This window comes from Aquila chrysaetos, chromosome 9, assembly GCF_900496995.4.
Source record: "Aquila chrysaetos chrysaetos chromosome 9, bAquChr1.4, whole genome shotgun sequence".
NCBI lineage: Eukaryota > Metazoa > Chordata > Aves > Accipitriformes > Accipitridae > Aquila > Aquila chrysaetos.
This window is the reverse complement of record NC_044012.1, coordinates 31,057,135-31,074,107: the sequence shown is the minus strand read 5'-3', so window position 1 is coordinate 31,074,107 and position 16,973 is coordinate 31,057,135. Positions and strand designations below refer to the sequence as shown.

Here is a 16,973-nt window from a genome sequence, read left to right as displayed (position 1 = left end):
TGGTGGTTAACCCGCAATGCATCTCCGCAGCCTCCCCAGCCGGACGCTGGCACCCATCAGGGCTGGATCCTAAAAGCTGGTATCCTGGCGTTTCCCTCCTCACCCTTACACCCCAGATTTCCAAACTCTTCATTAGTCAATAGACATTCAGAGCACCGAGAAGCTTCAACATATGGATGGGGCAGGGGTCTGCGGGCTGCTGGCACGCTGGGCTTGTGCTGCAGCACCAGAAAGGAGCGATGTAGTTGTGGTCTGGTATTTGCCTGCTCTGTGCTGTGCCAGGGCAGACTCGGGTCCCCTGGCAGGACCAGCTGTGTCCAGGGAGGATGCTTGCTGACAGAGCAGAGGAGCTGCTGGAAAATCTGTCTCCCAAGCCAAGCAGCACCAGTTTGCTGCAGGTGGAGGGAACAGGCTGAGCTCTCACCATTAGGCAACATGCTCTTCCTGCTCCAGTGGGTCCATGCTTAACTTGCTGTCAGTCAGAGAAAGAGGACACGTGTGGGGATGAGTGTGTGCGGCAATGCGGGGCTTTCCCAAAGCGTCAGGCTCTTGCACTGGACCGGAGCAGCAGATCTGGAGAGGACCAGACAGCCTGTCGGGAGCGCTGAGCATCAAAGACACCATGCAGCCTCTGGAGCTTCAGGGTTGGGTTTCTTCTCCCTGGGGGTGCATCCCAGGGTGTAAAGACCCCATTTCTGATGCACGGGCGTCCACAGCCCTCCTGGCATGCCCAGGGGTGGGAGCAGCAGGGATACAGGGACCATATGGCAGTGGGGCCATCCCCGCACAGTGCTGACTGCCAGCTGCATTGTCTCACTCACCCCCAGCTTTGGGGACACCAATTTTTGCCGGAGGGATGGGTGGGACTCTCTGCAGAGCCCAGCTGGGCAGAGGTGCCTGAGTGCCCTCCCTCCTCACCTCCCCCTGGGGATTTCAGAGCCTGTTGGACCATTTTGCAACCCAAAAGAGGATTTCCCACCAGTGAGGGATGCACCTGCCTTCTGAGAGCAGCGCATCCAGCCACCTCCTTTCTTCCTCTTGCAGGAGCAAAAAATTCAACAATGAAAATGGAGCTGACGACAGCGCTAATTGCTTAAGAGATGGCATGGCATCTTGGGGCTGGGGGGATGGCACGCTGCAGGGTTTTAAAACTGCAGATGAGTGCCCGGTGGGATATTTTGCCAGCTCAGAAGGAGATGGGAGAGGGCTTAGCGCTGAGCCGGGGAATACACTGCACAGGCGGGTTTCTAGAAGCAGCACAAGTTGAGCTGGTAAATTATAAAATGCCACACTTGAGGTCTGTTATATAACGTCCCTTTACAGAACCTGGGAGCTAAATATAAAAGAGAGTTACATTTTGGGCTGGTGTAAAATGATGCTCCAGAACGGGTTTGTGTGGGAAGGAGCGTTCTGCAGCGCTGTGAGAAACGGAAAGGCTTTCGGGACCCTGGGTTCACTCCCAGCCTCCATCGCTTGTTTTCTCTGCAACGCTGTGAAAAGCGTTTACTCCCCGGGTCTCAGTTTCCCTCTCTTTAAATCAGGAACAATAAAGCCTCCATTTCTTTGCAGCTGCATTGTCAAGATTAATTCATGTTTGCAAAGTGACCTGAGAATCTATAGAAACCCGAACAGTATATCATTATCCTGATCTAAACTTGGCATATAATATCAGTGGGCCAAATTCCCCTCCCACACTGGAGAAGGGGTTGTGTCAGTGTAGCCGAGAGGAAAATTCCAGCCGCTGTTCCTAACCAAATAATCCAGAAGACAAAAGCCTTTTCGGGCTGAGACCATTTTGTTTTCCTTGAGGAAATTCCCCCCTTCATTAGCTCCGAGCAGAAGGATCAGCAAAATTGGCACATGCCAAAGTACGGAGGGGGTTAATGGGAGTTTTGCATGGCTCATCCTTCCTCTCTGGGATGGTAAGGGTGATGCTGGGCTCCTGCAGGACCTGCTGCCTCCGTCACTGGCTCCTGCTGCTCGCTTGCAGGTGACAAAGCCCGGAGCATCTCCTGTGGGAAATGCAAGCGGCAGAGGAGCAAAGTAGAAATGCAGAGATGCTGTATGTGCCGGGATCCAGCAATAATTTGGGGCCATTTCACACTCCCTTAGCTCCTGCCCTTTTTCTCTTCAGCTGTATTTCCACCACCAAGCCCAGCGTGGCCCCCAGCATCCTGCTTTGCTTGGAGGATGATCCCTCCTGTCCCTGTTCTCCATGAAAAGCTGGGAACAGCCTGGCCTGTCTTCCTTCTTTCTGCACGCAGAGTGAAGACTGCAGATGCTGGGCAGTCACAGAAGAGCTAGATGGATTTTCAGGTCAGGTTTGACCTCTCAGTTTGGGGGCTTATGGAAACCAGGTACAGACTGAAGGACAGCTGAAGCATGGGATGTCAGAGGAAAGCCTGGCTGGGATAAGCAGGGGATGGTCCTGCCGCAGGCTTGCTCCCGCAGTGATGGAGGGATGCAAAGGCTGAACCAGGATCAGCCTGGTTCAGCTTCTCTCTCAACCTAGAGAGAGCAAGGGGCACATAATGGAGGGCCTGCCCCAGCCAGTGGGACCAGGGAGCAGCTCACCTGAGCTCACATCAGCCACTCATTTCCCCCTCGGAGGTGGTTCATGTCCCATTCATGGGTTGCCTACAGATGGAAGAGAGCGAGACTGCTGCATCCCCTGTCTTTTGCTAGGACGTGGATGATGCAGAGCATCGTGGTCCCTAGGCAGAGGCTGAAATGGGGACGTAGGACCCGCGGGAAGCCTCGTCACCCACCTTGCAGCCCTCCCTGCTGTGCAGTGCCCATCAGGAGCTGCCTTTCACAGCCCGCACCTGGCTGCATGGCCAGGGCCTGGCCAAAGCAGATGTGTGGCCCCTCCAGGTACAATGTATGGTTTCTTAAAACCACCTGATCAGCCAGGCCTGATCCCGCACCTGCGAAACCCATCCAAATTGCTGGAAAAAATGTTTTCTGACAGGATGGAGATTTGTAGGGGAGTTGCCAAGCAACGGGCACAGCTCTGCCGCCTCCTGCTCCTCTCCTCCCTCTGAGCAGTGAGCAGGCAGGGGATGGCTGCATCCCTGCATCCCTCTGCCCCAGCCAGCCCAGTACTCCTGGCCATGCCAGCCTGACTCCACCTGCCCAGGGAGGCACTATTGGGAAAGGCAGGGACCACTCTCGGCTGGTGGGACAGGATGCTCTTGGCCGGTGGGGATGACCATTCCTGCAGCCCAACCCATGGCAAATCACCATCAGCAGCAGGGGTAGAAATGGGCTCTCTCTTCCAACCCATCTCCAAGCTGTGCAGCTTCCTTTTGAACTAGTCCCAGGAATGTGTGCTAACACATTGAGCAAAACACCCAGGAAGACTCATTATAACCCAACTTTGATTAGTGTCACCTCTGCATTGTCTTGGGAGTTGCTTCAGATTTCCACTAAGAGAAATATGCAACGTGAACCCTTGGGATTTTCTATTTTAAAGCTTCAATTTAAATTGACTCTTGAGTAACAACTGCCTGTTACAAAAATCAGCTGCTGTCCCTTATAAAGCCTTGGACCTGCAGTGAGGGGCATGAAGCAATGGCTGACGGGAGGGGAGGCAACTGATAGCTGCTATCTTGCAAAAGATCAGTTGCTGAGTGAGTGGCAATAAACAGCAAATCCAGCCAGCTCGTAGAAATGGGAAATGGACCAGACTGTTCAGAACAATCTGTTCCTTCTCCAGAGAAGGGCTGCAGTGGCGGCGGTAGGCTGGGAAAGTGGCTATTCTCGGCGTGATGCTGGTCTGAAATTCTGCTTCAGAAAAATGGCAGGGCCAAGACAGGGTAATTACTAGAAGACATGTGCTAAATCAAATAAAAAGGCTGCAAGTGGCTTTGCTGGGCTGACTTTTCTCCAGGGAGGTTTGTGCTGAAGGAGCCTTGCTCTGCCTCATCCCACGGACCTGCTCGCTGCCCTGTCCACAGCTTTCTGCTCCAGCAGCGCAGCTGCCACGCCGATGCTTGGGCAGGGAAACCCTGCTGATCCACCTCAGGTCATCTGCCTGCATTTGACCATGCACTTTACTGTCTCATACTGTCACCTAATTAATCGGGCATTAACATTACTTAGCCAGAAGGATAGCAGTTGGTGCACCCCGTTTCTTGCCCAGTGCTGCGATTGCTGTTGGAAGGGGACACCCCAGAATGCCCAGACCTCTCCCATAAAGCCAAAACTGGGGAGACAGAAAGCTCTGGGACTGTCCATATCAACATCATGCCAGGCTGGACCTGGGGTGCAATTCCTCCAGGCAGATTTATTTCAGTTGTCCTGCTTTCCTTGGGGCTTCTGGGCTCCCCCAGGATCCTTTCCTCCTGTGCCCAAACCAGAGATTAAGTGGCCTTCATTTGATTTGGAAAAGAAAAGTGAAAGAAGATAAACTGAATGCAGATTGTGCACAACAACCATACAGCAGTTTAATTAATTGCCTTTAAATGTTAATTCAAAATAGTTTCCCTGAGTGATCTTATATAGGCAAATCCTCAGTTGCCTTAAGCCACCTCCAGAGAGTGCTCAACTAATAAAGTATTCTTAGTCCTGATCAAGAGCATTGCACGGGATGGTAATCAGGAATGATTAATTGGAAATAGCTCTTCCAAAACAGGCTGTACCTGCTGCACTCTCCCGTGCTGCCCAGCTCTGCCCAGAGCTGACACGGAGCTGTTGGGTCCTGTGGGGAAGGGACTTTCCTTCCTGACTCCCACCATGATGTGCTGCTTTCTCAGCCACAGATCGCCCTCTCAACCCTCTTCCAAGTGCTCTCCAACTAGATCTGGCATGGAGGGTTTCCAGCACAGCATCGAGATTTGCCAACAGACTTCCCTGGGGAAGAACGGGATCCAGGAGGTCATGGTGGGAATTTATTAGCTCAGCTTAGCTGTAGCCAAGCACCCTGCTGGACCTTCAGAGCTATTGCATTGCATATCCCACCCCTGAGCAAAAACCCTACCACCTGCTTGGGTTTTATGCTGTAAAATGGCTGTGATCCTCCAAAACTGCTGAAGGATCTGCAGCCCTGTTAAGAGCATTACTTTGTGCAGCTTTGCCTAAATCACAGGCAAAAAAAATATCTCTGCCCAGAGAACCCTGGTCCCGGTCAGGCAAGACCCTGTGTGACAGCAGATTCTGCGATGGCTCTGTCCTTGAGTCCTCTGTTCTCTTCTCTTGCTTTAGCTAAAATCTTCCCGCAGCTTATGAGTGCTTGCTACGTGGCAGGTTTGACCTCAGGCCAGTGAAATTTTCAGAGGTCTTTTCTTGCTTTCAGACGGCAGTGCGTCCTCAGCTATTTTGCTTCTGCGTTTTCCCACCCGCGGCAGCAGCCTTTGAGCAGTAATTCAGCACGGTGTACCTGCTGCAGTCAAAGGCGTCTGTAAGTTAACACAGAGGGATGAAGCAAATCCATGTTATTTAGGCTCCTCCAGAGGGGTTGAGCCTGCAGTGGAAAAGAGTTTTACTTTCCCAAAGTCAAGGCCTGGGGAATGTGCTCTTAAAATGACCCTTTAAAAATACCGAGTAATGCCACAAAGGAGTCAGTTCAGTGCTGGAAATCACAATTTGCTTGGTGTCAGCAATTCAGAAGAAACCCATCTGCAGGAAATTATGATGACAATTTCCTCTGTGAGTGAAGAGAAATTACAGCTGTCATTCCTCTTCACTGTAACTGAGGAGGCAGCAAACAAACTCCTCTCCCCTTACTTAATACCAATTACTCTTAAAACTTGGAGCCATGTGCCCATACAGATATGTCTCTATCCCATCCTGCTACCTAGAGGCCATTGCTGCTGCAGTCTCAAGCTGTCAGGAAAAACATAGCCAGAGGTGAAAACCAGTTACTTTTGTGCTATTTTGTTGTCTCTAATGGTGGATATGCACTTATTTTTATGCTGTAAATTTTCAGTGTAAGAAGAATGTCCTCCTGCATGCTTGTAGAGTGTCTGGCATAATTGGCTCTCATTCTGTTGAGACTTTAAGTGTTAAATAAAGAAAATAGCATCAGAAGTTTGCAGTGTTGTTTCAGATGCTGGGCATGAGAGCCTTCTCTCCTGGAAGGGTGCATGCTGAGGAAGGGCAGGCAAGAAGCAGCGATATCATGCAGGGACAGAACAGCTCAACGTTTGAGGACTAGATGGTGTGTATTTTGAAAGAAACCTTTTGTATAAGAAACACATGGAGCAAAACTCAGGCCACTTGCAAAAGACTGTAGGTCTACAACTCTCAAGGTGTTTTCAGTGCTATTAGGGCCAAAACTGGTCTTGGCCATTGAAGGCTGGTATGGTTCATGCATGTATGAAGATAACCATTCATCGGAACAAAGATATAAAAATCTGGGCAGAGAATGTGCTTATGGGAGGCCATTCCCATGCAAAATCTTGGTAAGGTGACACCATGAGGCCAAAGTATCACTCCAGGTCCAGGGAATGACATTTCACTGAAAATGGACCTAGTGTGTGTCTGAATTCAGGACCCTTCTGTAAGGTTTTGCCATCAGACAGCTGGCTGAGAAGATCTTTCCCCATCACCAGCTGCCTTAGCAATTGTCAGCATCTTCCTGCTCCTCCCAGCGCTGCTGCTGGAGCTGACGGGAGTTTGATTATGATTTAATCCAGGCTTTTAGAGGAGGGAAAAAAAGTTTTGGCAGTTCCATATATAGTCCTCTGACTCACAGATTTCATGTGTCAAACACCGAAGACGGGTTAAGTAGAATTAAGTTCTGGATTTGTTATAAATAGGCATTAAGTAACATGAATGTATTACATTTACATGAAAATATGGGCCTGATTCTCTAGTTTACCCTAGAGAGATTCTTTGACGTCGATGGGATGCTCCGGGGTAGGTGAGCTCAGATCAGAGCTAGCCCAGCTCTGACCATCCCCTGCAGCCACCATTTAACTGGACCCAGCGAAGTGGGGAAATCATTGCTGAAATCAGGACAGATTTATGCTGCTTGCACAGATCAGAATTTGGCCCTTAATATAGTACAAGTAGTTTTAATTAGACCCCAAATCTGCAGCTGAAGGAATAATTTCTCCATGTCAATCAGTGCTAAATGTGCCTATTAAATCAGGGAGGATGGGTTAAGATGAAAATTGCATAGAAAGTCACTTTTCTTCTCTTTCTCCCAGAAGATGGAGATTCGTTGGATTCAGATGTTACAGACAATCTCATCCTGCTCTGATTACTGTTCTGCTCAGCCACAGCTTAAAGGTCCATCCAGACAATGAAGTCACCCTCATTTAAAGCAATTCTGACAGTTGAGCATTGTTTGGGTGAAAACAGTCCCCTTTAGTAAAAGAAATGTTTCTGCAATGAGTGTGACAGACACAGACTCTACCAAATCAGATCCCTCCTCGATAGTTTAATCTACTGACTTGTTTGTTGCTAAACAATTGAGAATTGGTCCATAGAGAAGGAACACAAAAACGACAGACAATATAGGCTGTATTTTGAGGCTGGACTAGTCTTTTGAGCCACCCAGTGGCATTGTTTCTGGAAAAATAATGTCCACCCCTGCAGCTCTACCTTTATTCTGAACTGGAGGTTTGGCCCTGTTTCTGCTGAGGGTGAAGAGAAGCAAACTGGAGAGAAGGGATCTGCAGTATGACACAGCCAGGGCCACCGAGACAGTGACAACCTCATCCCTGGAGAGGTTGTTGTTATTATCCCACGGAGCTGTCGATCATGCAGGAACAGCATGAAAAGCTCTGGGACCTTCCCCCGGCCCTGGCGGGACCCTCAGGCTCTGGTGCCTTCCCAGCATCGCTCTGCCCTTGGTTGCGATTTTTCTTATCTAACGCCACATTCTGCTTTCTGACATGAAAATCATTGCCAATTAAATGCATCCTCAGAGCCCATCTGGCTGTGAATTGGCCTGGAACTTGATGGCTGGCTTGTTAGCTCATCAAAGTCTCCAGGATAATGGGGAGGCACAGCCTCAAGAGTGATGTGCTAGTTGGGTATTTTGCTCATCGCCTTGAACTCGCCGCAGCCCTGCAAACTGGGACGCAGATGCCCTTTGCTCACCTTCAGCACATCTCTATTCCCCTTCATCCCAGAGCTGAGTAAGCAACACCAGGGCTACAAAACAAAGCCCTGCTGCAGCCTCCAGTGCTGTCTCGTGCTTCTGCCCTCCAGGGATCTCAGGGTTTGCCAAGTCCCTGGGAAGGAGCCGGCCACGTGCTCCAGCTTATGGGGAAGGGATTATCATGGCTCTTGTGACTCAGCCCAAGGCTCCCGTGTGCTTCCCTACTTGGAAAGGAGAGAAGCAGGCGTGAATCCTCAATTTGACCCCTATATTGGCCGCCTAAACAGTGTCTGTCCCCAGGGACCTTTCCCAGGTTGGCAGTGCCAACCATTGCTGCTCTCACGATGGCAGGCACCTCGAGGGTGTCTGGATGCTGAGGGCAATGGCAGTGATGTGGTGATTGCTGCCTCTCCATGAGCAAAACAGATAGAAACCAGGTAGGAAGCCCAAGGATCTGGCTGTGGGACCGGCAAGGAAGGTGAGGGAACGGCAACTCTGTGGCCCTGAAGTGCTGCTGGGGACAGCAAAAGCCTGGGTGCTGCTCTCTGGTTGGAGTGAAAGGCTTCAAAGTCCTAGGTTATGGGATGATTAAAACATTGCAAAGGGAAGCAAGAACCAGTAAAATGAGGGTTTCTGCTTGCTGTGGACACGCAGCTAGAGAGACATCGGAGCACATGCTTCAGGGCTGGTTTTGGGCATGGAGACTTTGGTCCATGTAGCATGGGCTCACAGCACTCCCCATGGCCCCGGCCATCCCCTCCCTCCATCCTCCTTAGTCACGGTCCCCATGGAGAACCGGTCCACACTCAGGTGTGATGACGCTGTCATGGCAACCAGGCCAGTGCCTGTTCCACGGAGCCAGGGGCAGTGCAGGGTGCAGGACAGGGAGTGGGGACCGGCTCCCTGCTGGGCTCTCGCCCCTCCTGCGCTTCCCACTGGAAATAGGGGCTGTTCCTGGAGAATACCTGACTGCCATCACGGTCCCATCCCCTGGCTGGAGAGGAACTACAGCACCCTGTGGTGGTGGGGTGAGCAGCACTGGGGGGGGAGACAGGGGAGCCCATGCAGCTGCGGTGGGGCTGCTGGGGACCAGCTTTGGGGGTGAGGGCTGTGGGGTCAGCCCCAGTGCCCTCCTGGGCTGCAGCGGGACAGGGGCTGAATCCAGGCAATATCCCCCACTCACACTCCCCAGGGGCTCTGCCCGCCGGCACGGGGGTCTTGCCTAGCTGGGATTTCTATGGAAACCCAGGTACCGAACGGGGTGGAATAGCTCAAACCATCTGTTCTTCCCCTACTTATAAACTCAGTAAGAGGAGCGTGTTTCGCAATGACATCACTACAAATGCTCTCCTTTTATTCATCGTGCAGCCATCTGTGATGGTTTCCTCATGTGCCAAACACGCAAGTGGGTGCTAAGGGATGGGCAGGGGGACACAACCACCCCCTTACCCAGGTTTCATTTCTCCCTTTGGAAAGCAGGCCTGACACCGTGGAGGCTTCCTTGTCGCCTTCCCAAGGCGTCTGTAGAGCAACTGGTGGAGTTAGCTGGAAGAAATGAGGGGCTCAAAGGTAAAAACTGAAGCACAACCCAAAGCTGAACTTCTCCACAGGTGCTATGCACGATCTGCTGTGGGGATCTCACCTGCAGAAATAAATGCTGCAGTGTGGTGAGCTGGACAGGGAGTGGGGAGCCAGGCTTTCTTTTGCCAGCAAGGTGTTGGCTTGTGGTGGGGCTGATTCTGCCTGCCCTCCTGTGCTGGGGATGAGGCTGTGGCCTGAGATTTGGGTGTTGGGGGAGGCAGGGTTGGGGAATATGGGTCAGCTGAGGACACAGGTAGTGGTGGATCTAACTGCTGCAGCTTCAGTGCTTACCTGTTAGGCAGTTTCTCAACTAGAAGCTGACCTTCCCACAGCTGGGGATGTGAGCGCTCTTGCTCTGCTCCTGGGTGAAGTCAGCTGGGTTCGTACACATCCCCAGCATGGGTGGGTTTGGTTCTGACTCGTGGTCCTTGCAGTCATGCCAGGTGATAAAAGAGGTGACAACTTGCCATCACTTGCCCTGCCCTGCTGTTCGCTGTCTGCACCCTGTCCTGGAATGGAGGTGCCGGCTGTGGCTCAGCTGCCGTTGTCAACAGGCACTGATTTCGGTCACTGTTAACACCTCCTTGCCCTGGGGAGTGGTGGTAGCATGGGGGTGGATTACCCAGGAGCAAAGCATCTGGTGCACTTTGCTCTGAAGCTCATGGAGTTGGTTTGTGTGGCTCAGAGTTGCCAGTGGTAATGAATATCTTAGGTGGCAGTGAAGAGCTGAAAGTGGTGACAAACAGCTGGAGGTGGTGATGCCATTAACCCGCTCCGCTGTGTTGAGCTCCGCTGTCTGCCACTGCTGGTTGTGTTTGCTCAAGTGACCAAACTCTCCCTCTTTGTGGCAGAGGGGAGGGCCCTCTTTGAGGCAGAAGCTTTCAGAATTCCCTGTGAAGGAGAAAGAAAAGCTGGCTGAAGCTGAGATCAGGAGACTGCAGAAACAGTTTCGGATAGCGGTGCAGAAGAGGAAATCTTATGGTGCCAACATGAAGCAGCAAATGCAGGCTCAGGAGTGAGTGCAGCTTCGCCTTGCTGCATTGCGCTTGGAAAGCTCCTCCATGCTGAGATCTGGGGAGCCTGGTGCTGAGATGGGGGGCGGTAAGGACCTGCTCCGGCGTTGCAGGTGGGATGTGCTAAATGTCATTTGCTGTTCTGTTTTTACAGAAAAGAAATAGAGTCACTGACTCAAGAACACAAAGAGGTGTCATTAACCCTGAGCCAGATCACGTCCCTGAGAAATGCGATGCTGGATGACAGAAATTGTATGGAGCTCCAATGCCTTTTGCAGACCAAATATCAATATGATTCTCTGATTAGAGACAGAAAAGCCCTCTTAGCTGACCTGGACAACCAGGTAAGAGCATTTGGACCGTTCCCTGGCTAGGCATGGCAGAACAGAGCAGAGCCCTATGGCTGAAACTCCTCGATGTAAAATGCATTTAATTCAGGCCTTGGAATATAATGCTGCCTCATGGCAAAAGGCACATGACAATGACAAATGGATAGAGCCAGGGTCCCATTCAAGTCAGCAGCACTGGCTAGAAAAGTAAGGTCTGACTCTCAACCTTGTTGCCCCACCGGTCTCTGCAGCTCCTCTTTGATGGCACACACCTGCCTGGGGTCACACAACATCCCTCTGCTTTTCCCTTGATCTTTTTTTTCTCCTGAAAAAGAGGCAAAAATGGAACATTTAGTTGTGCTGCTGTGCTTTATTAAGACATGGCAAATAGAGGAGCAGCAACATCTGAGGGATGTCCCATCACTTCTCCTGAGGACAGCCTGGTTGGATTTGGTCAACAGTGGGGTGAGAGGCCAAGGAAAACCCAGTGCTACAGAAGTGACATGTCCCTGCAGCTTTCTGCTCTGAACAAGCTGCCCATGACAGAAGTCAGGGAACATGCTCGGGTAGATTACAGTTGCTAGAGATGCTGCAGAGCTTTCCGCAACAGGGTTAGCTTTCAATCAGGGATTTCTTGGCTGAGTCATACCTCTCCCACCTGCCCCCCACTTCATTGTTCTCCAACTACTTCATTCTTCTGGTGGATTTCTTTCCTCTGGCAGCTCCTCACTTTTGGCAAATGTTTTCCTCCACTCATTCCCAGGGAGGTCTGCACAGATCCCTGTCTGGCCAGCACAATACCACTACCAAAACCGCATCCTCATTGCCTCTTCCACTCTACACAGAGTGCTGCTGTGCCTTGTTCAACACCTGCTGAATTTCCCTCCCGAGGCAGCTGCATTTCCTTCGTGACACAAAAATAAACCCATTCCTAGTTACAGTTTATGTTTCTGCGTGTGCAGGATGGGATCCTTTGGGATTAAATCTGCTTCTATAACTGTGAGCTCATTAATGACATGATTGCTGTAGTTCAGGTCAACAGAGGGTATTTTCTTTGGCTAAGTGTCCTGACAAGAGTCCAGAACATAGGGGTGGAGATTATACTTTCTTTTTTTTTTTTCTTCTCTGTGTGTGCAGATACTAGAGCTTGAAAAAAAGATTGTGAGGCAAAACCAGATAGCAGTGAAGGTGAAGCAAGCGAATTGTAGCAAACGGCTGCAAAAGCAGATTGAGACACTGGAGATGCGTCTAAACAACGTAAGCAAACATTTTGCAGACCTTTGGAGACCATGTGCAGGGCCACGCTGGGGCCTGTGTGCAAAATGCCTTTTAGTCAGGACAAAGGGTAATGGCGCAAACACATTTGGTTGACACAAGCTGCATAAAGCACCTGGCTTGCTCTCCTGGCCTGATTGGTCCCAGAATATCTCAAAGGCTCCTTCAAGCTTGGTGACCCAAATGCAGCACTTGTGCCATGCCAAGAAGCCTGAAGGTCTGCACCTGTTTAGTGATAAAACTGAGCTGCCTGAAGCCACCTTGCCTTGGACAACGCCAGCTTCTGGTCTCTGCCGTGATCAGCCTGGCCTACTGTTGCCTCCCCTGTCTTGGGGAGGAGGATAGCGCAGGGCAACTTAAAATCTCTTGGGCTGTGTTTGTCTCAGCCCTGGTCAAGGTCTTTCAGCAGAGACCTGAGCCCCCCAGTCCCACACCAGCTTCAAACATTTTGCTTCCCTCTCGCCAGGTCACTGTCCATTTCGATACCATACTGACCAGAAATAACAAGCTCCGAGAAGAGATTGAAAACCTGCGAATCCAGAAAGCCATTTTGGACAACTTCTACTTGAAGCTCCATAAGAAGCTGGATCAGCAGAGGAGAAGGATGAACACTGCTGTTGAGCAAACCGCACAAGCCTACGAGCAGCGGTACATGGCCTTGTGAACCCTCTGTGGCAAACTTGGCACCGATGGGCGATGCCAGTGATGAGTATGGATGTAAAGAGAGACCAACTGCAACTTCAGAGGGAGGATTCACTGCTCTTGTCTGGAGCTGGGTACTAAGGGTTAGGTGCCTGGTCAGTGCAGGGAGACTCGTACCTCCAGGGTGATTTACTCCATCTATCCCAGACGTTTCTCGGGATGGGGTGAGTTGCCCCATGAAGCAGTCTCTTTCCTCTGAGTCCCACCTGAGCCCGCATGGGGGGATGCAGCAGACCTGGAGCAGAGGCCAGCAGCTCCTGTCAAAGTGAGCCTGGCTGCCACAGTTGGGTGCTGTGTCCAAGTACAAAAGCCTACCAAGAGCTGTCAGCTTGCTGCTGGCCTTGGGCTAACACAGCTGCGCCTGGATGAGAGCTGGGCAATGTGCACAGCATCACGGGGGCTTTCCTAGGTCAGGCACGGAGATGCATGGGAATGGCCAGGAATACAAATCCTTATACCTACGCATGGTGTAACCTGCCACTCTCTGTGTGCAGGATGGAGGCTCTGGCAAGGATTTCAGCCATGAACGAAAGACACAGCAAAGACACTGTCCAGTACAATGTCGAGCTGCAGGAGCAGGAGCGTGTCCTTGACCAGGAGACCAAACTGAAAACCTTCGTGCTCGCCAAATTTACAGACCGCTCTGAATTGGAGGAAGAGGCCAAAAAGAAAAAAGGTATCAGATGAGGGAAACCATGTACAATTGGGACCGCAAACCAGGACTCTGCAGGGTTGGCAAGGGGGCTGCTTATAGCACTGTACCCCAAAGGCAGTACCTCTCCCCCGCCTGCAGGCTCCTTCACCCACCCTTTGCCCTAGAGAAGAAGAGGATGAACCAACTGTCCAAGTGATAACCAAGTGAGGCCACCCAAACCCATGTGTCTTGGGGTGCCCTTGGGGTAGAGGGAGGGATGGGGAGTCAGGGAACTGCCTCCATGTGCAACCATGGTTCCTTTTAACCTCCCAGGGACGGATTCCACTGTGTTTGTCCCATTCCCATGCAGACTGTGAGCTCCTTGCTTAATTTCTGAGTGAAATAAAGACACCTTCTGCCCCCCCTGCCCTGAGCACCCTGCCAAACCCCACAGCCCCCACAGGGGAAGGCTCTGCAAAGGGCAGCCTACAGGGACATGCACAGCCCAGGTCCTCTGTCTCTCCCTCAGCCTTGAAGGTAGCCCAGAGGGCAAAACGGAGCCAAGGGGAGAGCTTTGAGAGCCAGGAGGTGGCTTACAAGCGTCTGCTGGAGCTGGCGGAGGATGGGGACATTGACCGGCTGGTGAATGGCTTTATCGAAAAGGAGGAGAAGAACTTTGCCTGCTTCAGCTACGCCACCGAGCTGAACAACGAGATGGAGAAGATGCAGCGGAGGATCAAGGACCTCCAGGTCTGTTCCAGGCTCTTCATGTCTCCCCTTTCTCAGCTGGTGCTTTTAGGCCGGGATTGGTTTTGGCTCTTGCATGTGTCCAGCATCACTGCCCACACCAGAGCCCAGCTCACAGCCTGCCACACGGGTGGTATTAGGGGAATGCAAAGGGGTAGCCAAAAATATAATTCCAATAGACAGAATGCTGCGTTCTCAGAGCTAAAAGTGTCTCAATGCTGCCACCGTGTACCCAGCAAAAATACTGCAGTATCCAGGAGGGCCAAGAGCTGCCTCGGCTGTGTGTGGGGATAGCTGGAGTGAGAAGTGTTGCCTGTTGTGGGGTCATCACCTGCCCTCCTGGCCTGGGGACACTGGTCCCCAGAGGGGTCAAGTGGAATGTCCCTGCTTCCAGGGCGGAGGGATGGCCCCAGCCTCTGTTAGGCACATCTGGTGGGCATTCAGCCAGTACCCCCTCCATATGCTTGTCTTTACACAGAACGAAATTATGGCCCTCATGATGGACCAGGAAGATGCAGAGAACAGCAGCCTTCATGTCCTGAAGGAGCTGGAGGTATGGTGGTTGGGATTTCCCTCTGCAAGGGCAGCAGACCCCTGTCTGGCCCGACACGTGTCCTAAGGGGTCTGGTCCTGTCAATGCTGCTCTGGCCATTGGCTAGAGAGGCATGGGCAGAAAAGGGCCCTGCATTGCCTTTGGCAGCCCTGTCTCCCAGTGCATGATGGTGACTGCAGGGCTCCTGCCAGCCTTGGTCCTCCTGCGCCTGGGGCCTCCTCTGTGGCAGGGGGAGCTTGGGATCCCCTTCATAGAGCCTTTCCCCTGCAGGGATGGGAGCATCCCACAGCCTCTCCTGGGGTGTCTCCAGTGCCCAGACTGGAACTGGCCAGCACTGGGGTGGCAGGGAGAGCAGGGGGCTGGTGTGACACCTAGCAATACCTTTGGTGATAGGAAAAACTAATGGAAACCACTGAGGAAGCCAACCGGTACGAAGACAAATGCAAAGAGAGCAGCAAAATTTTGGGCCAGCTCAAAACCGACATGGAGGTCCTGTTCAAAGAAATCAACTGTGATGCTACAAAGATAATGAAGCAGCTCGGAGAAAACGGGCAGATCACAGATCTGAACCTGATGCAGTTTTTTGGTGGGTCAGGGCTACCCGTCTTCCCCCACCACATGGCCTGGACCTTGTATGTCTACCACCTGCTTGCACTCTGTTTTAATTGGGCTGTTTGTTTTCCTGTGCCCCGTCATGCGTGGGCATCCCTAATGTGAATTTGGGGTAGCAAACTCCCAGCAAATTCAGGAGCTGACCCAGCTGTATAAACATCCCAGTGGGCCCCCCAAGCCCTCATCTTGGCTCTGGGTGTGGGACCCAGCCTTGGGCCCTTGCCCCTGGGGATACAGGCTGCCTGACGGCACTCCCTCAGGGAAATCAATGGATGCCCGGCTCAGCAAACAGCCAGGGGTGGGTTTGGGCAGGGGCCTGGTGCAGGGGCCCGGTGCAGGGGCCCTGCGGGACAGTGCTCCTTCCCACCCAGGTCTCGTGGAGAAGAAAACCAACGAGCTCCTGCTGATGGAGTCCATCCTGCGCTACACGTCGGCTGACGACTCACATCCAGCCCAGCCCTTCACCAACCCGCTGCTGGACGGCACCAGCCTCCTCCGGCCGATGGATCGGGCCCAGCTCTGCCCGCCGCCCCCCACCCTGGACAGCACTACCGATGCCATCGACGCCTGTGAGTGTGGGAGGTGGGAGGGAGGGGCTGTGGCCACGCAGCCAGCCAATCCACAATTCCGCCCTGGCTGTCCGGCCAATCCCCCGCTGTTACCTGTCCACCCCAGCCAATCCCAACCAGCCTGTCCCGCCCCACCGGGTATATAAAGGCTGTGACTGCATGCATGATGGGGTGGCCATTTTCTTGGGCAGGGGAAGTGCCGCTGGACCATGGTCAGCTGCGCCAGCTGATTCTCCAGAGCTGTGAGAAGGAGCTGGGCAATGCCACCGGCATGGGCAAGAAGGGGAGAAATGGCGTTAAGGTGTGAGGGCCCAGCGGGGACGAATTAAATAAACTGTTTCACTCTTGAGCTTCCCCTCTGCTTCTGCGACCTGGATGTCATTCCATCTCCTTTCCCCTCTGGAAGGAGCCCAATGCCTTCTGCAAGCTTCAAAACCTTGCCAGGTGGTATTTCGGCATGGCTTCGCCCACTGCTGAGCACAGCCACAGCCGGGGCAGAAACAGCTGTTCTCCGGCAGGATGCCGTCCCTGTTGCACAACCCAACGTGCTTCCTGCAGCTGGGCATCACGTGGCTGCTAGGGAGGAGATGGGGACCACGGTCCCAGTCCTGCACCATTCCTGCTCCGAGGGGCCTGGGGAGGGTATGGGGGGATGCAGGGGGATTGAGCGCTTGCTGTATGTCCCTGCTAAGCTGGGAGAAGCAGGCAGCTCTCTGCTGCCTAAGTAAAGCTGAGCTCAGTGCTGGTCCTGGGTTGGTGGGACCAGATGGCTGCTAGCCACAGCCCAGTGCGAAACAGGCTGTTTGGGGCTGGGAGCTGGGCTAGCCTGGGAAATGGCGATGCAGAGGGACCCGAGGGCACACAAGGGTGATGTGCAGTGGGGCCAGGAGGCTGAGGGCAGTGGG

General features: G+C 52.6%; 1 protein-coding gene across 1 annotated transcript; it reads left to right on the top strand.

The window, feature by feature from the left end:
- The first annotated feature begins 10,241 nt into the window (after positions 1 to 10,241).
- Positions 10,242 to 16,417, top strand: CCDC63 (coiled-coil domain containing 63). Its single transcript, XM_030026543.1, has 11 exons — positions 10,242 to 10,304; positions 10,486 to 10,649; positions 10,802 to 10,991; positions 12,114 to 12,233; positions 12,718 to 12,899; positions 13,448 to 13,629; positions 14,117 to 14,337; positions 14,813 to 14,887; positions 15,281 to 15,473; positions 15,871 to 16,068; positions 16,260 to 16,417. Exons 1-11 carry the CDS (start codon positions 10,242 to 10,244, stop codon positions 16,373 to 16,375), a joined length of 1,704 nt encoding a protein of 567 aa, XP_029882403.1. The 3' UTR covers positions 16,376 to 16,417.
- The last annotated feature ends 556 nt before the right edge of the window (positions 16,418 to 16,973 follow it).

Excerpts from the sequence above, each read along its gene's own strand:
- CCDC63 (XM_030026543.1), top strand. The coding sequence starts at position 10,242 with ATGGGGGTGGATTACCCAGGAGCAAAGCATCTGGTGCACTTTGCTCTG. Across the intron at positions 10,305-10,485 it reads CTCTGAAGCTCATGGAGTTG|AGGGGAGGGCCCTCTTTGAG; the intron begins GTTTGTGTGGCT and ends TCTTTGTGGCAG. Across the intron at positions 13,630-14,116 it reads AGAGGCCAAAAAGAAAAAAG|CCTTGAAGGTAGCCCAGAGG; the intron begins GTATCAGATGAG and ends TCTCTCCCTCAG.